This window comes from Carcharhinus amblyrhynchos, chromosome 16 (assembly GCF_965287045.1).
Source record: "Carcharhinus amblyrhynchos chromosome 16, sCarAmb.v2.hapA, whole genome shotgun sequence".
In the NCBI taxonomy this organism is placed as follows: Eukaryota; Metazoa; Chordata; class Chondrichthyes; order Carcharhiniformes; family Carcharhinidae; genus Carcharhinus; species Carcharhinus amblyrhynchos.
Genome location: NC_137339.1, coordinates 43,170,959 through 43,193,364, shown reverse-complemented (window position 1 = coordinate 43,193,364; position 22,406 = coordinate 43,170,959). Strand labels below are relative to the sequence as shown.

The following is a 22,406-nucleotide window of genomic DNA, read 5'->3' as shown; positions in this document are numbered from 1 at the left end:
ACCATTATTCCTACCAAAGTGGACCACCTCGCACTTGCCAACATTAAATTCCATTTGCCAGTTCCTGGCCCATTCGCCCAGCCTATCTAGATCCTTCTGCAGACTCTCCACACCCTCCGCACAATTTGCCTTTCCACCAATCTTGGTGTCATCAGCAAATTTCGACACCATACGCTCGGTTCCCTCCTCCAGATCATCTATATAAATGGTAAATAGCTGAGGCCCCAGCACCGACCCCTGAGGCACTCCACTTGTCACCAACCTCCAATCCGAATAGCACCCATTGACCCCCACTCTCTGCCTCCTATTTGACAACCAGTCCTCTATCCACGCTAACACCCTACCCCCAACTCCATGTCCCCTGACCTTCTGCAATAACCTCTTGTGAGGTACCTTGTCACACGCCTTCTGAAAATCCAGAATGACCACATCCACCGGCTCTCCTCTATCCACCGCCCTAGACACATCCTCATAGAACTCCAGTAAATTCGTCAGACACGACTTCCCCTTAACGAAACCGTGCTGCGTCTGCTCTATCAAGCAATTCCCCTCAAGATGCCTCGCTATTTCCTCCTTGATGACGGATTCTAACATTTTACCTACAACAGACGTTAAACTAACCGGCCTATAATTCCCCGCCTTTTGCCTGGCACCCTTCTTAAGCAACGGCGTAACATTAGCCGCTTTCCAATCTTCCAGCACTTCCCCGGAATCCAGCGATGTCTGGAAAATAACCACCAAGGCATCCACTATCACCTCCACCATTTTTTTTCAGAACCCTCGGATGCATTCCATCCGGTCCTAATTAAGGGAGGAAGGAGTGTAGATTTCAACTCTTGCGCATTTTTTCAGCTGACTAATGTTTTAATATCACAACTGGGCCCAGGGTGCTTTGAATTGAAGAGAGCTAGAAACCATGCTGTTGCAAACTAGTGAATGTTTATTGACTTCAGGACTCCCTCAGATTCTAGTTACATGTGATCCAACATTATTGGTAATGCGCTCCAACAGTTATTAACCCTTATAGTACACCTTCCCAACCCCACCCACCAGGTTTTCATTCTATACAAAACTATTTTTATCCTAGACCTACCCCCACTATACCACCACCACCACCAACAACCAACACCACCCGCTCCCCTACCCCCTGTCCATCCGTCCAGATATCAGGCCCTCCAAACCAAAGGGAAAGAATTAACCTGTCTAACTTTGAAGGAGAGGTAGGATTACAGGCATCCTGTGGAGGAGGATGTGAACAGTCCACTAAAGTTTCGTCTGGGAAGTCAATTCAAGCTTAGATGAGCCAGGAGTTTCAAAACTCAGCCAGGTCAGTTCTGGTCCTGAACCAGACAGACTCCCCAGGTCAGCGTCCTGGCAGTTCCTGCACCTCATGGTGAAGATTAAAACCTGGTTTCCATAATTGTGATCCTCCTCTTGTCAGACCTTATCCAAATTGATCTCTGTGATACCTGTATGTAAGAGACTTGGGAGCCAAATATATAACCTATTAGGAGCTCTGAAGGAGTCACGCCATTGAATAAAGGTGAAAACCAGTAACTAAGCCAGGCTAGGTTGATGTCCTCAGGGCCTTGACCATTTGATCTCACCATTGGCCTAAGGGGATCGAGGTCAGTTGGTGATGTGTACAAAACTGCATGGTTCAGTGAAGTATTTGAATCAAATCATTAGCAAACTGCATTATCCAAAATGATCATGTCCAGGATGCTCTGTGTGGCAAAAACCTTCTTAAGTTTTAGCGATAGCTACTGTTGAGTTGGGGTCGTGTAGTTGCTTGACCTTTATCCGTTGGAAATAATAGCAACAATGAGAAAAATTTTGTCCTTAAAGGTGAACAGATCCAAGTTGAGGCACTTCCATGGGTGAGATGGGAAGGATCAGGTCATCAAGGATTCCTAAGATCACCGGCATTGCCTATCGACAACACACGAGCCTTGATAAACCAAACTACCAAATGGAGTTTCGGACTCGTACCTATCACTTGATAATGTCCAGCAATCCCTGCCTGAACATTGGAGAATGTTCAGCCTGGGAATAGTAGACTAGCATAGAGTAAAATTGACAGTGTTGTTTGAAATATTGCTTTAAAGTGCAGTTAGTGAGAAAGTATGCAGGACAATCAGTGATGCAATACTCCCAAATTTACACATGTTCAGCTTTGGCTTTCTGAACTGTACAAATCTCTTCCAATTGTTGAGCAGCTGCTGGGAGTAACTTGTCAACAATGAAGCGTAGGATTTTGTATTGCAATAAATGAGACATCATTACGTGCAGGGTTGCCAGCATAAACAAAAATCTAACAATGGCTGCAACTACATTCTGTTTCTTGCCACTCTGCTCATTGGTGAGCATTCTGGGTGCCCCCTCATATCCCTTGTGAACTGACAGCTGATGATAATCATTTTGAAAAGAATCGATATTTGCTGCAAATCTTTGGGTGACTCGGTCAATCTTTTCCTGGTCTGTACCAGTATATCAAACTGAAGTAGAAGTCGAAGCTGCTAAGGACTTTTGCTTATCCAGTGGTTTTTCCACTGATCCATAGCCATATTAAAATGTCTTCACCTATCCTGCCAGTTGTGTATAATAGCACTGTGCGGCAGCATGATGGCACAGTGGTTAGCACTACTGCCTCACAATGCCAGGGACCTGGTTCAATCCCAGCCTTGGATGACTGCCTGTGTGGAGTTTGCCACATTCTCCCCATGTCTGCATGGGTATTTTATGAATGTTCCAGTTGCTGCTGCAGACATTTCACCAGTCAGCTTGGCAGAGCAAACAGCTTTTCCCCTTTCCCACCTTTCTTGGTGTCAGCAGGCTTTCTAAAAGTTGGTTTGCAGACTGCTGCCACCATCTCTTAATATCATGACAAAGTTCAGTGCACCTTGAATAAAGACAGGTGAACATTTATGACTATATACAACATCGGACTTTAGCAGGACTCCATTAGAACCTTCTCCCCTTAGGTTTTAGTTACGCATGAGCTGATATCACTGATGATGCACTCTAACAATTAGCACAACTATTAACCTTTATACTATAGCTAATGTTGCAGTTACACAACCAGTTCTGTCTATTTGAAAATGTGCATTGCCACATGAAAGTGGCACATGCGTGTAACTCTAAAGCGAGATAGTATTGTCATTTGCAGTCGAACAAAGTACAATTCCAGTCTAGTATGAAGCCTAATTTTAAAATTGCTTATGAGAACTTCTCTGGAATCTTACAACTTTTGGCTCCTCAGTCTTATGGGGTATGACTCTCTTGTATAATCAGTCATATCATTAAAATTTAAGTGTGCTTCATTGTCATGGAGCTCACAGTGAGGGGCATTTAGTGGTAAAATCTGATTGCATATCATGCTATAAAACCACCAGTACTTACAAAGCAGCTCTGAATGCCTTTGATAACTGCGTATAAAAAATGCAACTCATCCTGGGAACACCTCAGCAAGATTTAGAAAGCAACATGGTCTCAGTGCTGCAAAAACCAGAGGGATTTCACACACCGTTTAAGATGCATCTGAGCCAATAATGAACAACTACATCTCATTCTGAGTATTGTGAGATTCTATGACTGGCTAGCTGATTTGATTAAGTGAAATTTGCCTTGCATCTACTGTGATATCTGTACATATGATATGCACAGCTTTAGTGACAGTGGAACTTGTAAAATGTCCGTTAGGGAGATCCTTCAACAAGGAATTGTTGGCTTTCAGAGAAAAAAAAATATGGTTTTGAATTAAAACTTTAAAATAGACTGGATGTAATTTTTATGTGTTAGCTATTCTTTTGTGGTATTGCTCACATGATTAAAGTTATGCTGCTCAATGTCATATAGCATGATATTTAATCAGAATGGATGAATAAATTGAGTTTTGTATTTATTGCGCAATATTTTGGGAATTAGAAGTGTTTTTATGTTTGAATGTGATTATGTTCTTATTGTTTAAATTGTAAAATAGATTATGTTTCTTGGCTATGTGCTTTATATGTTACATTTTCTACAGCCTAGTATGTGCAGAAAGCAATCCTGGTTACAGGCAATAGGAGGTATATAACAGTATTGAGGAATGAGAGGAATGTCACTAGTTTGGTAGTGTTAATCATATGATCCACATCTCAGAAGCATTGGGTGAGGTGTGGAAGGAGCAGAGTATGCCCTTGCATGTGGGAGTACTGTGTTGAAAGTCTGGAAATGTTAAAGGATGATGTGGAGATGCCGGCGTTGGACTGGGGTAAACACAGTCCAACCCATGAGACTTTAACCTGATGTTGAGAGAATTCTTACAGTGTTAAAGGATGCCAGTGGGTACCTACCTAGAAATATGAAAGGATGTCATGAAATCTGGGGAAAATTGGAAATGATAAATGCTACTGGGGAGCAGTGCACTGGGTGTTGTCATATGGAGTCATTGACAAGTGGCCCTGAAAGTGTTAAGGGTGATAGTTTCCAGATACAGGAGTAGTGAAGCGAAGATCCGAGGGATCTGGAGGTTAGGAAGCATTGGGGGGGGATCGTCTGGATTTTGGCACGATATGGAGGGAAGGGTCCATGTCAATGGAAGCTATAATGTTTCTTTAATGCAGCAGTTTCCTTGCATTGAACTTCAAATCTGAGCTGTAGGAGTGCTTGTATTTGTTGACCATATGAGTAATTATTTAAACAATTAAAGAGCCCCATGCCCAAATTAAAGTCAAGAATTCTTTTTGTGGCATAGTTTTTCTGGTACTGTGAACACAATCTTGCCAATTTCTTGGCAATGAATTTTAGAATCATAGCTGAATCATCAAATTCCTACAGAAGGAGCCATCAAGTTTATACCGATTACAATTCACCCAGGTCCTATTCCCATAACCCTATGCATTCACCGTGCTAATCCCTCTGACACTAGGTCAATTTATCACGGTCAAACAACATGACCGCACATCTTTGGACTGTGGGAGGAAACCGAAGCATCTGGAGGAAACCCACGCAGACACGGGGAGAAAGTGCAAACTCCACACAGATAGTGATCAAGGCCGGAATTGAACCTGGGTCCCTGGCAGTCTGAGACAGCAGTGCTAGCTACTGTGCTGATCCAGGGACTTGAAGTTCTTGTGATGTGATGTTGGTCTTAGTTCAGTTGTAACACTGTTTTCTCAATCTAACTCCAACCAGAGACATGATTGTATAACCCAGCTGGCACCTCGGCACTACTGAGGAAATGCTGCATTGTGGAAACATTTAGGTGAGATGTGAAAGCAAAATCTATCTGCCTCTTCAGGAGGATGAACAAGATCTTTTGGTAATATTCAAAGCATATAGATGTTATCCCAGTGTGCTGGACAAATTCTATCCCTCAGACTACATTACTTAAAACAAATTAATATGCATTTAACTCTGTCATTTGTGAGACCATTTTGTAACATTTACTTACGTTAAATCAATGACTATGGCTGGAATTTTATGGTGCAATATCAGAAGCTGGGGTGGGGGGAGGAGGGGAGATAGGCAGCCTCACCTCAGTGGGCAGTGGGAACTGGGCTACATTTGCAATGGCAGCAAAACAAAGGCCTACTGCAGGGGCTGCCATTCTAATAAGGATGGCGGACCACCCTCGGGAGAGTTGGCCAATCAGAGGACTGGCAGCTTTAGCAGTGTAATTGCTAGCCGAAGTCATTAATGAGACTGTAGCTGGAAGATGAGTGTGCATCAATGGCTACATGCCATCAAAGACAAAGCTAACAGTGGGAGTTGCCTTTCCATGAAGCCCACTTTGAAGCTACCAAGTTTCAGCTGGCAGTCTCGTTACATAGCAATAAGTACTCCCAAAACAGGCAAAATGGCTACAAATGTGGGAAGTGACTACTAATTGGCTGCCCCCCCTCCCCGCCAGTCTACCAATTCTCCGTCAGCTGGCAAAGTGGCATGCTGTCTGCAAACCTTCCATGCCATTTTGCCATCCTTCTCGCCTTTCTGCCCATCACCCTGGAAAATTCTGGCCTGTACTTCATGGGATGTCCCAAAGTTTGTGAAAGGTGCTAGACACATGCAAGTTCTTTATCTTGCTCTAAAGTGCGCATGCATTTTACTATCTTATTAAACTACAGTAAGATATTTAAAGAACTTTGAACTGATTGCAGTTAGGAATGGGACAAGGACACATCAACAAAGACATGAAATTGATTTTTGGGAAGGCAGAAGTAGTTATTTTAATCTTTCATGGGATGTGGGCATCACTGACAAGGCCAGCACTTGTTGCTCAATCGTAATTGCTCATGACTGAATGACTTGCTGGACCATTTCAGAGATCAGTCAACTACGTGCTTTGGATCTGGAGCCACAGGTAGTTAGCCGATTTCTTTCCCTAAGGGAAGGTTCACATTACTGAACCAGTTGGGTTTTTATAGCAATCAGTAATGGTTTCATGATCACCATTACTGAGACTAGCTTTATATTCCAGATTTATTAATTGAATTTAAATTCCACCAGCTGTCATGGAGGGATTTGAACCCATATACCCACAGCATTTGCCTGGACCTCTGGATTAATAATCCAATGACATTACCACTATGCCACCATCCATCCTATTACTTTTGAGTTGGACCAGCAACCTGATCTTCACAGGCCTATGGGTAGGGCAAGCTGTTTAGAACTGTCATCCATGGTTCCAAGGAACACATCAGAATCTTGGAGATCAGAGTGAATCCCAAGGGAACACTTGAGACACCAGGCAACTATAAGAAGATGGGGAAGTGTAAATATGAAGGAAATAACGTGGCAGGAAAGTGTTACAGGAAGCTTAGCCTCAATAAAGGGCTTGTTGTATAAGTCTGATTGTGGATAGGACTTTAAAATAAAAGGTGGATGAGGAAAAGTCAAATGAAGTGTGGTGTAAAGAGAGCAATAGTGTATTGGGATCCGGGTAAAGGCAAGCAGAGTGGGACAGTGAGTTTAGCGGATATAATGCATCTGTGGATAAGGTCCATGCAAAGAATAGCAGTGAAAAGAGTAATTAAATGTGCAGAGCATTTATGATAAGATAAATGAACACATGGCAAAGCATTCGTAATAAGATAAATGAACATGTGGCACAAAGAGATAAAAGGTTTAGATCAAATCACCTTTACTCACCTGATGAAGGAGCAGCGGTCCGAAAGCTTATGATTCCAAATAAACCTGGTGCTGTGAGACTGCTTACTGTGCCCACCCCAGTCTAGCGCTGATATTTCTACATCGTGGTCACCTTTTACAGAGACATGGTTATAGGCTGAACAAGTTTGGGAAACAAATATTCCAAAGTACACAACATTTCTAAAGACAGCCAGAATGGAAAACGGGGAGAAGTAGCACGGATAGTCAAGGGTGACATAAAACAGTATTGAGAAAGGCTCTTAGCTCAAAAGATCAAGTAGAATCAGTATGGATGGAGGTCAGGAATAACATGGGTCAGAAATGGCTGGTGGAGTAGTTGATGTACCATGTAATAGATTGGGCAGAGTATTAAGCAAGAAATAATTTAAGCTTGTAACAAAGGCAATGTAATAATGTAGAGAGCTTTAATCATGTACACTGAACAGATCAGATTGGCAAAGGTGGTCTGGGCATGAATTTGTAGAATGCTTTAATGTTGGCTTTCTAGAACAATACAAGACCAAATAAGACTAAAACTATTTTAGTTGCAATATTGTTCAATGAAGCAGTTTAATCTAATAAAGGATCCTCTGGGGAAAAGTAGTGATCATATTACAATAGAATTTCATGTTAAGCTTGAAAATAACATATTCCACTCCAAAAATGAATCTTAAATTTAAATAAATTAGTTGGTTAGAAGGAGAGCTAAGACTGATTAGGTAAATAGACTAAAAGGTATGGCCAGTAAATAAACACTGGGAAACATTTAAAGAAATAATGCAAAATGTTCAACAGAAATGTTTAGTTTATTTTATTATCGGTGTCGCAAGTAGGCTTACATTAACACCAATGAAGTTACTGTGAAAATCCCCTAGTTGCCAGGCACCTGTTCAAGTACATTGAGGGAGAATTTAGCGTGGCCAATGCACCTGACCAGCACACCTTTCAGACTTTTGGGGGGAAATCTACACAGACACAAGGAGGATATGTAGACTCTGTACAGACAGTGAACCAAGCCGGAATCAAACCCAGGTCGCTGGCACTGTGAGGCTGCGGTGTTAACCACTGTGCTACCATGCAGCTCATTAACAATAAGTGAGTTTCAAAATCCATCCGTCACTTGTTTAGGGAGGTTAAGAATAATATTGGATTAAATGAAAAAGAACTTTCTTTCAAATCTAGAATACACTGCCTGAAGTGAGGTGGAGGCAAGTTCAATCAAAGCATTCAAGAGGGCACTGGATGATGACTTGAATAGAAACACTTTACAGGGGGAAAAGTCACGATGTTTGTTTGGAGAGCCAATGCTAGAAAATGAACCAGTGGCCCCCTTCTGTGCTGTAACAATTCTGTGAATTTATAATGTTGCAAAGAATTGTAGTAAGTCTGAGGATTGCAGTTGTTTTAGAAACCAGCTAAGGACAACCAAAAAGTTAATTTTTAAAAAAGGGAAATAATAGAACATAAATTCACCAGGAACCATAATAGATTTTAAGAACTTTGACACGTCTATTAAAAGGAAGGCAGCTAATTAAACATTGATCACTGACAGACAGGAGAAATTACCATGGGGAACAAGGAAATGGCAGAGATGTTTAACAAATATTTTGTGACCGTTTTCACAAGACCATTTGTACATCCTTTATATGTACAAATTACATATCAGAAATAGAGTAATCAAGGGGCTAAAATAGTGAGGGATTTGTATTAGAAGAGAGAAAGTATTGAGGAAAATAGCAACAAAAGCCAACAGATACCAACTTGTGATGGCCTACTTCCAAAATAGACAGCAGCTGATTATGATTTTTTTTTTAATTCCCTGAATTTTCCAACATGATAAGGTTACCTATAAGGAGAGGCTAGTAAATTGAGTCTTTACTCTTGGAGTTTAGTAGAATCAGTGTAATTATATCCCATTAAAACATTCATTGTTCTGAAAGAACTTGATAGGGTAGACGCTGAATGGTTGTTTCTCCCGGCTGGAGAATCTAAAACAGAGGCATAGTCTCAGGATAAGAGTTCAATTATTTATGATTGATGTGAGGAAAAATGTCTTCAATCAGAGAACTGTGAATCTTTGGAATTGCCTACCTGAGATGATTGCGGATGCTCTATTATTGAGTATATTTAAGGCTGAGGAAGACAGATTTTTGTTCTCAGGCAATTAAGATATGGGAGTGGGTGGAAAAGTGGAATTGAGACAGAAGGTCAGCCACGATCATATTAATTGGTGAAGCAGGCTCGAGGGACCATATGGTCTACTAATATTTCTTGTGTTCTTATGTATCTTTCTTATAAAATTTTGTTGCGCTTACTCAACTTAGCCTATTGCATCTGAAGGAATTTTATAGTAGGGTTTTTATACAAGGCATCATCAGACGCCATCAAAGAAATCTTATAAGATTAAAATTTCACTATGAAACTAATCATAATGGTGTTAAATTAATGAAAGCTTTTGCCGTATACATGGTTTCAGAAAAAATTTCCATAAAAAGAGACTGTCTGGCTGTTCAAATGAGTAAGCATACTAACTAATTCCTTGATACCATCTGTTCAGTTTCTAAAATGTTTCCTTTCCTCTTCAGTCAGTGCACACTCCAGCTCATTTTGATGTTGTATTAAAATTTAGAAACAGAACTCCCTGGAGTGTGTACCACTTGATACACTTACACCCCACATGTCCTTTTAAATTGCAGTTGAAAATTAATGCTTCTGTCCGTTCTTATTAGCCACTTTTGAGCTGGAGAGGGTGGAAATACACAATGATAGCAGAGCTAAGAATAATTCCAGTTCACGTTCGGAAACATTTTTTGGCACATTTGATCCCCATGAGCAAAGCTTTAGTTCATATGATGTTACTTGATGCAACACTTAAATAATTTAGATATGAAAAACCACAGCATACTTTTAATAAGGCATGCCAGAGAATATGAACCTGTAAAAACCCAAAATGGCACCCATTGTGTTTTCAATGGACAATAACAATCTTGTTTCTTTTTCCAAATTCATGAACTATGTTATGAATCTTTGTTTTATTTGTTCAGGGGATGTGAGTGTTGCTGCAAGCATTTATTGCCCATCCCTAATTGCTCCTGAACTGAGTGCTCAGCCATTTTGGAGGGCATTTAAGAGTCAACCCCATTGCTGTCAGTCTGGAATCACATGAAGGCCAGACCAGATAAGGATGGTAGATTTCTTTTGATTTGCTTTTTTGATTTGATTTATTGTTGTCGCATATTAATATACAATGAAAAGTATTGTTTCTTGCACACTGTACAGACAAAGCCTACCGTACTTAGAGAGTGCAAAATATGTGTTATAGACATAGCTAGGGTGTAGAGAAAGATCAACTTAATATGCAGTAGGTCCATTTAAAAGTCTGATGGCAACAGGGAAGAAGCTGTTCTTGAGTTTATTACATATCCTCAGACTTTTGTATCCTTTTTCTGACGGAAGAAGTGGAAGAGAGTATTTCCAGGGTGCGTGGGGTCCTTGATTAGGCTGGCTGCTTTTGAGGCAGGAAGTGTAGACAGTCAGTGAATGGGAGGCTGATTTGCATGATGTACTGAGTTTCGTTGACAACCCTTTGTAGTTTTTTGTCGTCTTGGACAGAGCAGGAGCTATACCAAGTTGTGATACAACCGGAAAGAATGCTTTTTATGGTGCATCTGTAAAAGGTGGTGAGCATCGTAGCAGACATGCCAAATTTTCTTAGCCTCCTGAGAAAGTAGAGGCATTGTTTGGTGTGCTTTCTTAACTATAGTGTCTGCATGGAGGGACCAAGACAGATTGTTGGTGATTTAGACACCTAAAAACTTGAAATTCTCGACCATTTCCAAAAGGGCATTAGTGGTGAACTAGATGGATTTTTTTTGACAATGAACAGTAGTTTCGTGGTCATCCTTAGACTTTATTAGTTCCAGATTTTACTTAAATTTCACCATCTGCCGTAGTGGGATTCGAACCTTAGTCCCCAGAGCATTATCCTGAGTTTCTGGATTGCTAGTTCAGTGACAATACCACTACCCCCAAGTTAGTAAATGTTATGTTAGTAGGTTCCAGGAATTTTACTTAAACTTTGTAATATTAAAACTACTGCTCTGTATCGTGGATTGCAGAAGGCAAAATAAAATATGAAACAGGATTACTGCAGACTATTAAATTTGTTGTACCCATTTTCTCTAGAACCATACTTTCAGTTGAATGACTCCCTGGCCTCTCATTTCAGTCGCAGCCTAGAAATGTACTTGTTAGCAGCTTTAGAATACCAAAGCTCAATATGCTTTATAACTTTCTGGTACTGTTTTTACAGAACAGTTAACTCAGTTTAAGTTAAACCAAGTTAAATAGTAATTTGTAGGATATAATGTGAGGTAATTTACCATTTTGAATCAATAATTCCTTCCATCACTTCGGAAAATTGTTATGTTGAATTATTAATAAAGTTAGGGGCCATCAGATCAATCACTGCTTTAGGTTTTTTTCCCTTTTCTGCTGCCTGCCGAATCAAAATTGCTGTTTACAGGTCTTCCTTTCAAAATAGCATCTCCAATAGCACCTGAGACCTTAAAAATCAGGTATAAGAAAAAAGCTATGATGTTAGACAGTCATGAATCAAGGGTTGAGGATGTTTCGAAATGTATGTCCTTGAAATTATTCCAGCTGCTATTCTCAACAGGTATATGCAGGTGTGGGATGTGACTTTATTCTATTTCTTCCTGGCAGCACTGGGCACCACGTGGGCAGTGATGGATGGCCAGTTTCAGTAATTGAATCACATGGTTTGTACTGAGGTTCTGCTGCATCAGTGACTTGAATTGCAGTGATACCTGGTTTATTTCTTCTAGATTGATACCATAGAATAACCACTATCAAATATTGAGGCTTCTGGTTTAATGGTTCACTCTTAATGACACTTTAAATATTTTAATCTTGCCCTGTTTATGTGATCTGTTATAAAGTTTTTCACGCTATTATTGTGGCTGATTTCCTGTACAAGTTCCTAAAACCTATGGTTTTTTTCCTAAATTGGATTTATTCTTTAACGGTAATATTTTTTTTGCTTGACCCACAGTGATATTTATCCCAACACTTTTGTATTGACTTCACCAATGACCTCTTTTGTTCCATTGTAGCACTCAATAGTACAAATTAAAATTGTCAATTTAATTCTTTACTGTATGGATCATTTGCAGTTGTGAATTATTAAAAATGAATACCAGTACAGTATATTTTTCTTTAAATGTTCAACATTGTATAGATGTGTGCATGTACCAACAGTTTTTTTTGGTGTTGTCTCCCTTGTGTAAAAACCATCATAACTTATTTATGTCTTCAGTATTCCACACATTATGGATCTTTCACACTTTTGTAGGTACAGCAGTAACTCAAGTCACCAGTGTCAGTCTTTCAGCCATTTTAAGAGAACTCCTATTATTAATGAAGTCAGTTTGATCTCCTTGGAGTCCGTCTGCCCTGTTTGTTTTTAATGAAGTTTTGTGTTCATTCCGATAAAGGCTGCCAAACCTGCGGAAGTAAATAGTTTATATTCCTTCAAGTTTCAAGAAGAATGTGGTAGATTTGTAGATTTCACTTTTTTCCCATGAGTTCATTTCTGCGTTAGAAATGAATTCTAAAACACATGAGGCAGTGTCTTAGTTAACGCTCTCCGTCTGTGTGTTTTTCCACTGTTCAAAACAATCTTAATCAGCAAAATAAAGGCAACCTCCCAGTTTAAATTGGTTTCCTTTCAGACTAAATCATGTTGAAAGGTTGCTGAACTGAATCTCAATCCATAGTTTCAGTTCTGTGCAGCTTTCCTGTCAATCATTCACCACTCTGTCACTGATCATGCATTCAGAATTTGTTCTGCACTGAAGCTGAAAAAAAAGTTAACGTTTGTGAATTTCCCTGTGGAAAATAGTGGCTGACTAACTAGGGAAATCTGCGGCAAAGGAAACTAAACCAGCTCTGTTGGATTTATTTGTCATAATTCCCCATTGCCCTTATGTGGAGATATTGTAGGATATTGTCATATGCCCTTTACCTCTACCTAATGTAAGTTTAATGAATATGAAAAATTGCAACATCTGTTTAATATTTTCATGAAATCAACTTAGTGAGATAATAAAACACCATTCCTTTGCATACATCGCAAATGAGATGTTGCACTGTTATACACATCAAGTCCAACTATCCATGATTACTTCGAGTTTCAATGAATTGTTCAGTAGCACCACTTTTTGCTGCTGCATGTATAATGTGTTTTTGAGAAATGTGGGTGCAATACAACAGAGATTTGAGACTGAAGAAAAGGATTGAATTGAAAGCCAAAATTAATGGTTGCTTGTTGGACTTCTGTCAGGGATGTACTGTTTTTTTGATTTGCTGTAATATTGTGAGGCTAACTGGCATCAATATCTTAATCCAAATTCTTGTCATTTCTGGTTGATATGGATCACCAAATTGGACATATGAGGAGTACTTTTATCCATCAAGGAATAGGACATATGTCAGGCAGATAAATTTAAATTCTGAATCTTGAGCTCAATCAAACTGAGGGTAGCTAATCCTCAAATAGACAGGTCATTTCAATGCCTTTTTATTTTTATTATATGAAGATCAGCTTTCCTGGGCTTTGGAACTGCCAGCTGGTGAGAAGGATCAAATCCATGTCTGCCACCCAGTGCCCAGCCTCCCAATCTGTCTAACTTTTGGTTGAGAACATATTTTAAATGTTATACAGTTAATGTCTGAAAGACTTGTAGGAAATCCTACTTACTCTCGTGTGAAAAAATCTTGTCTTATCACCAACATCTATTGACCCATATCCTCAAGACTTTGCTTCTCCATCCTTGTGATGAAATAAACTTCACTGCTTTCTTCCTGCTCTCCAGAGGTGAATCTAATATTCTCTGACCCTGTGAGTTTTAACAAAAAGAAAATAAGTGGTTTGCATACTCGGATTCAAACTAAAAACAACAGATTTATTATATGACCTTTTGCCTTTTACAGAGTACAGACTGAAACTAAAGAATCAGTCTCTGCAAACCCTAATGAAATCACCATCAAATCAAGTGATCAGCTCTTGAAGCAATCTGGTACCATTTAAATGTATAACAATTTCACTTACTTCATTGTCTATAAAGCAGTTTCAGAAGCTCTGAAAGGAGCTGTGGGAATCCAAGCTTGTTCTTTCATTTGATTAGATTTCTTCCATTTGCCCGCAGTTCAAGGTTGCATATTTCCCCCACTCCTCATTTCAGCCTAGTTCACGCAGGGACTCCAATCCCGTACCCTCCCTTCAGGGTGGCATTTCTTGTCCTCTAGCTGTTTAAAATTGGAAATAAACCAAAAGATGTGCATATTTTTGATTTCAATCCAATCACTATTACAGAGACATGATTATATGGTGACTAAGGTTGCGAAATAAATATTCTGAAAGTGATGGCATCTATGGCATCAGGGCATTAGTGAGGAAGAACCTTGGCTCAATAGATTATGAAGTAAAATCAGGTGATGGGTGAAGATTAGGGATAGGAAAAAAAAATAAAATGGCTGGTCAGTGTTTTTAGGCCCCCAAAACAGTAGTTATATCATTGTTTAAAGCATTAAACAAATTATTGAAGTCTATAATAATTGTTGATCTTCATATAAACTGGACTAATCAAACTTGCAAAGATGGTCGTGTTTTTGTGACAGCTTCCTGAAACAGGTAAAAGTATTTTATATCTAGTACTGTGGAACAAGGTAGGTAACGAAAGACTTGATGAAAAGGGGAAATGTAGAATGAGACCGTACTAGCCAGGGATGTAAAATAGATTGTAAGATCTTTTAAAAATATATAAAAAGGCAGAGAGTAGCTGAAGAAATTGTTGATCCCTTAGTAGCAGAGACAGGAAAAAATGGCATGGAGTCATTGAACAAATATTTTGTGTCTGTCTTCACAACAACAAACACAAGTTGCATGCCTGAAATAGAGGGTAACCTAGATGCTAAAAATGGTAAGGAAAATATCAGCAGAGAAAAATTATTAGAGAAACCCAAAGGATTAAAACCTGACAAATCCCCAGCACTTGATGACTTGCATCCTAGGGTTCCAAAAGCGAGAGCTGCAGAGAAAATAGTTGCACTGGCTATGACTTTTCAAAATTTCTTTGCATTTGGAAACATCCAGTAGAGTAGAAGTTGGCAAGTGAGGCAATGCTAATCAAGAGATGAAAGGAAAGATAAGGGCTCATGGAGTTGGATGTAATATATTAGCATGGATAGAGGACTGATTTACAGAAAGAAAAGTAAGCAGAAATGGAGCATTTTCAATTTGGCAGGTTCTTGAATCTCAAAATATGTCTAATGTAAACAAAATGTTATTAATCTTTAAGTGGATAGTAACAGCTTGGGGGTCTGGCCAAGGATCGTAACACTTCCCAAATTCTTGCTGTACCTACATACTAATTTTCTGAGTTCTATTTTTGAACACACCTAATTGTCTCTGAACATCAACATTTACAACTTCATACCCTTTAAAATATACTTTGCTATTCTTACAATGTTACACTTTCCACATTAAACTGCCAGCTTGTTGCCCACTTACTTAACATGACAATGTCTTTCTCTCCAACCTCTGTGTCCTCACAACTTACATCTCCACCTAGCTTTGTCAGCAAACTTAAATATATAAGGATCTAAGTGGTTGCATGATTACTTTGAGTTAGTCACATGATTTGATGATGATGTCATTTTGTTTCACAGGCTCCTGTTTGTCTACTCTGTATAGGCAACAGCTCCTAATATAAATCTGTTGTTATTTTGAATGTGTGCAAACACATTTTTTTCCATTTTTTGTTTAAAACCCACAGAGGGGGACTAAAACCCATACTAATAATTATGAAGAGAAATAGTACCCATATTAATAATTGTGTCCAATGAAAAGGTTAGCAGAGACAAATCACAAAGCCTACAATGCTTAACTGCAGGATAGTAAGCAGCTAGTTGCAAACACCTGATCTTCAGATAAGGGAGAAAAGATACAATGCTGAGAAAGACCTTTAAACCAGGCAATGAGAAAGGGAGTTCATTCATTCAGTCACAGCTGGGATGTTTAAAGATAGTTGAAAATAGTACCCAATTTATGAAATTAAAATCCTCGTTAGATATTATAATTAAGCAAGTGTAAGATGATTGTGATTGATTGATTTTAAAAACTGTACTTTATAGATGATATCTTAATCAACAAATGTGAGTGGATAGAAAAAACTCCCAGACTTTTATCGGTATATGCTAATTATTTGTTATCAAATTTGAACTATAATTGCTTATATATGTCTGAACTCTCCACTCTGGTCTGAATGAATTCATTCAGAGTCCTATAGCTATAGTCTTTAATAAATTTATATGAAACCACTCCACGACTTTGTCTGGTTACTTGAGGTGAAGGATAGTTTCAAATAAGAGAAAAACCATCTTGACAGCCCCGTAACATCAACAAACCCAAACAAAGTTAGGACATTTCAGATGCATCACTCTCTGATTGTACATGAGTCATTAATATAAATTGGAATTAGCTGCTTACTATCGTGCAGTTAAGCATTGTAGGCTTTGTGATTTGTCTCTGTTAACCCTTTCATTGGACACAATTATTAATATGGCTATTATTTCCCTTCATAATTATTAATATGGGTATTAGTCCCCCTCTGTGGGTTTTAAACAAAAAAGGAAAAAAAATGTGTTTGCACACATTCAAAATAACAACAGATTTACATTAGGAGCAGTTGCCTATACAGAGTAGACAAGAGCCTGTGAAACACCTCAATGACATCATCATCAAATCATGTGACTGACATGCAACCACTTAAATATATAACAGGATCTAAGTTTGCTGACACAAAGCTAGGTGGAGATGTAAGTTGTGAGGAGGACACAGAGGCTGGAGAGAGAGATAGTTACATTAAGTAAGTGGGCAACAAGCTGGCAGTTTAATGTGGAAAGTGTAACGTTGTAAGAATAGCAAAGCAAAGTATATTTTAAAGGATATGAAGCTTGTAAATGTTGATGTTCAGAGACAATTAGGTGTGCTCAAAAATGGAACTCAAAATTAGTATGTAGATACAGCAAGAATTTGGAAAGTGTTATGATCCTTGGCCAGACCCCCAAATTGTTACTATCCATTTAGGGATTAATAACATTTTGTTTACATTAGACATATTTTGAGATTCAAGACATTTGCTCTGACAGCATCAACAACGGTCCACCTCGCAGAGTTTTAATCTCATCTTCTGAGATTATGTTCCCCTCAATTCCCAAATCTGCACCCAAACATCAATTCAAGCACAATTTCAAATCGTTGGCAAAATGCTACTGCTTAACATGGTACACAGAGAGGTTATTTCTGCTGGCTGGTGAATCTAAAACATGGAGGCACAGACACAGGACAGTGGGTTGATCATTTATGACAGTGTATGTACATAAGTGGGTGCTAACCAAGGACAAGATTAAACTCACCTGTGCCACACTGGGTTACTTTGTCTGCCTACATTTACCATTATGGTTCACACATGCTTACGAGGCAATTGATATGTTAAGGCCACCATTACCCATGGATCTGTGTCAACAACAATCAAAGTTCCTAGTTGGAAAGGAAGAAAACTTAAAAACAAATTTAATTGATACTTGCACTTTATTTAATTGAATTTACACTAACAAAGACAAGTAGAGAATTAATGGCACTCACTTTTTCGTTTGCTAATTAAAAATCAGTGTGAAGATCAATAGGTACTGCATCATAGATCACGTTTGTGCTACTGAGTGAACTGAAATATTTCATTATTTTAAAGATAATCCTACAGTAAATGTCTGTTTGAAGTCTTAATAGTGCATTCGTCCAAGCATTATTCTGAAATATTTAATATGAAATGAAGCATTTTGTTTAGAGTAAACATATTAAGCTATGCATGTACAACAGTTGTTAATATTATCAACTGTCCTGATATGTGACAGCTTCAAAACTGATTTACTTATCCTAAATTGCCTGGGCATATAACTATGAATTATCTGCTTATTATATATGATCATTATGGAATTATTCAAATAAAATAGTTATTAAACAGGTCAAACTATAATTACAGTTTTCTTTCACCATTTCTTCAATGAATACAAATGTTATTATATTCCTCTTTTTTCCCTCTTTTTTTCAGTTTGAACTTGAATTTATTACACAGTACTTACAACATAGAACCAAGCCATTCATTCACAGTCTTTGCTCCACACAAGCATCCTTCCACTTCTCTTCTTCTAAACCCATCAATGTATCTTATTCCTTACACCCACGTGCTTATTTAGCTGCCACCTGATACATCTGTGCTACTCACTTCAATTACTCCCTCTGATGGTGAGTGCTGCATTTTAAGCACTCGCTGGGTAAAGCAGTTTGAACTTTCTATCGATTTATTAGTGACCATCTTTTTAAATCTTCCTTATCAAGTTGTTTCATAATCTTGGGAACTTCGATTAGGTAACTGCTCATTCTCTTTTCTAGAGACAAGAGCCTCAGCTGTTCAATAGTTCATGATAGAGGTGTAACTTCTTAGCTCTGACATCGTCCTAGCAAATCCTTTTTTGCACCTTCTCAAATGTCCATATCATTTTTATGATTTGGTTTAATTTTTCTGTTTATGTAGCATTTTTTGTACCTGCAACCCTTCAGTGTCTCTGCCTTTCCAATTTTGGCCTTTTGTACATTGCAGATTTCCATTAGTGCAGCAAATCTATAGGATGAGGAAACAAAGCAGTGATGTTAGTTCCACTCCTTTGTGCTTAAAGATTTCAGTGGGGATTCCATCACCTACTGCTTTAATATTCTTTATTTGTATGATGGTTTTCATCACCTTCATAGGTGTTAAAGGAGCTCCAAGCTCTTCGCTGAATGTTGGGGGCTGGAGGTAGAAATACTCCAGCCATCAGTAATCTATCTCATAAAATAATCTGGCTGAAAACACGGATTGCAATTGAGCATAGTATAGATTAGAACAGAGCATAGAGTTTACTATAGATCATTTGTTTAAAACTATTATGCTGGTTCCTTGAGCAAGAGATTAAAAAAAATGAAAATAGGTGACACATATAGGTGACCTTAATACAAAACAGAATTTTTGAGTTTGTTTTGTTTAATTCTGTTTGATACATTTTTTATGCGTAAAAATAAAATCATGCATTTTTTTTTCAGAAGAAAGAGAAGCTTAAAAAATGGTGTTTTGGTTTAAAGTAAAAATCCTCCTTTCATTCTGAAGGACTTGTTAATGCTACAGGTCTGATATATTGCTTTCTGTTTTGGCACTGCTTTTAAAATATTTAATATTTGTAGAAAAGATAGCCAGTTTGAGCATTTAACATTGGTAGTGCAGTGAAAACTATACAATATACAACAACTTAGTTGTTAAAAAGCATTTTTTTTTAAAGAAACATGGTGCCACAACTGAAAAACGTGACGGCTTGTCACAAAATCAAAATGCTATGTATGGTAGAAATTTAAAATAAAACAGAAGATTCTGGAAATACTCAAGGCAGCTAGTACCTGTGGAGAGAGAAATCCAGTTAATATTTTAATTTGATTTGATTTGATTTATTACTGTCATATGCCATTGGCCTGTGGCCCTGTCAATGGGGTTCTGCCTTCAATGTATCTCTCACCTCCAGGAAACCCACGGTGGGGTTTCGCTATCAGCGGGACCAGAAGATTACGACAAGCTGTTAAGTGGTTTTGATGAAATGTTATTGAGCTAAATAACATTTAGCTCAATTCTCCAACTTGATTTTCAAGTTTGCTGATGACACCACTGTTGTGTGTCGGATCTCAAACAATGATGAGAGACAGTACAGGAAAGAGATAGAGGATCTGGTGAATTGCCTCAGAAGAGCAGCCAGCATAATCAAGGACCTGACCTCACGCATCCCAGACATTCTCTCTCCCACCTTCTTCCACCAGGAAAAAGATACGAAAGTCAGATCAACCGACTCAAGAATAGCTGCTTCCCCGCTGCCATCAAACTTTTGAGTGGACCTACCTTGTATTAAGTTGATCTTTCTCTACGCCCTAGCTATAACTGTAATGTTGCTTTCTGCACTCTCTGCTTTCCTTCTCTATGTACGGTATGCTTTGTATAGCACGCAAGAAACTAATACATGTGACTAATAAATCAAATCAGATACAATTTACGGAGAAAGTGTATTTAATTCTTCGTTCTGTTTTACAGAGTACGCAGAAAATATTGGTGATGGGAAGAACGATGAGTTTAAAGAAAGTGAACAGAAAAGAATCTTGGCCCTGCTTGAAAATTTCTAACAAAGTGAATATCACTTGGGCCTGTTAATGTTAGAGAAGTCTGGTGGATTACAGTGGTAAGCTTACAGTCTGAGATGGTCATTCACATTCCTGTCTGGTTTTTAGTGAACTGGGAACAATGGAGTTGATTTTAACCTAGTACACAACATACTTGCAGAATGTGCCTCCCTATAGCAAGAACTACAATGCTGATGGAGCAGCATAACATTCAATTGACTAAAATACTGTCAATCCTGCAGCAGAGATCTTTACAATTTAAAAATAAAATGAGCCATGATCTGTTTTAATGATTTGTCTCTGGCAAGAGCCAGACTTATTTTCTGCAAGGTCAATGCTGCATAATGCATTACAAGGCAAATAAAATCTGTAAAAACAAGGTAATTGGTATTTTGCACACAAACCTGTGCACTATTTGAAAATAGGTGTCTGACTTTACTCTGGTATAACTCTACTTATTGCAAACTGCCCATCTCTAATACATGTAAAGGTGAACAACATTCTGAAAGCTGGGGTTCCACTCTATGCTTCAGTGAAGTACATATTAATGTGTGAATTTCAATGTTGCTTTGTATCTTCTACCAAATGTACTTTTTATGGCTGCATTTTTCTTCTGCTCCTCCTAACCCCCCAACAAGAAACTCCGAAGTGTGTACTTTTTAACCTCAGATTTGACATGAATGTTTCCCTGAAATCTTGCACTGTTGCAGTAACTAACACCAGAAAAATAAATGGGAAAGATGTAACAGAGCTGTCAGCAACTGAAAAGAGAAAATATCTGGTGCAGGATCTTCACCCAGACCATTACCCTTTTTTCTCTTTCCAGGTGCTGACTAACCCCAGAGATAATTCTACATTTTCTGCTTTTATTTTGAATTTCCACAGCTTATCTTTCAGCCTCTGCCACCAATAACTTTAGTGGCGATCTGTAAAATTTAGTCACTGAATTGCTAACATTACAAACATCACTGGGCACTAACAAAAACAGGTGGAAGTTGACATTTCTCAGCTATTGAACTGAGCGGCAGAAAAAATTGCCTGTGACAAGAAACATAGTAATCATTCAATTTTATGTTCAAAGGGTCTATCTATTTCCACGCTGAACTAGTGCGGGTTTCCACATTGAGCAGTTTTATGTATTGCTTGCAAAAAGTTTGAGTAGGTGTCAACCTTACTGGATCTTCAGAGGGAGCAGTTTTAATTGTGATAAATTCTGAAATACATCGTATTGCAGTTATGATTGCCAGTCAAAGTTACTTTATAGAAATGCAGGTCTGCAGGATTTTGTTTTAAATAAAAATATTTGAAACTCCAGTAGTTTGTTTTTTTTTAAAATGTGTTGAGACAGTTTACAAACGAAAGATCAAAGGTTTTGGATAAAAATTGAATTACAATCTTGTCAAATGGCGATGGAACTGGAACAAGCCATCAGTGTTAGAAATCAAGTAACTGAGAATTAGCAAAGATATCTGGAAACATAAATGAGCAGGAGACATCTTGGAGTCAGTTAGGGTCATTGCCTTGGTTTCTGGCCATGAAGTAGCATGGGCAAAAGTAAATGTAACACCAGACCTCCCATCAGAGTCATTGACATCTAATGATCAACTCTTGACACAACCAGTCTAGCTGAATGACATCTTGGAAAGGATCCACATAATAAAATTAATCAAATGGTTTACGACAAAAATTTTAAATGCACAAGTGAGTTATTAGAATTGAAGGTATAAAACTATTCTCCTCCACCCCTCACTATATCTTTGAAAGAAGGAAAAGCAAATTGATTTAAAGAAAAATGGAAGCATTCTTGAAAGGACTGAAAGTTGGTGAGAAGCCAATTGATGAAGATAGGAAATGACCACAGTGACTCCCTAAAGATGAATATCATAAAAGAAGGCTAATGCTACACAGCAGTCAGCCCTATTGAAATGAAGAATTTATA

The 22,406-nt window shown here is 38.3% G+C and overlaps 1 protein-coding gene across 1 annotated transcript in view; it reads left to right on the top strand.

Annotated features, from left to right (window-relative positions):
- Positions 1–21,728, top strand: part of ctnnbl1 (catenin, beta like 1) — a 178,219-nt gene extending 156,491 nt beyond the window's left edge. The window contains exon 16 of the mRNA XM_080205037.1: positions 20,382–21,728. Within this exon, the coding sequence (XP_080061163.1) occupies positions 20,382–20,470 (89 nt within the window). The 3' untranslated portion in view covers positions 20,471–21,728. The remainder of the gene's footprint in view (positions 1–20,381) is intronic.
- The last annotated feature ends 678 nt before the right edge of the window (positions 21,729–22,406 follow it).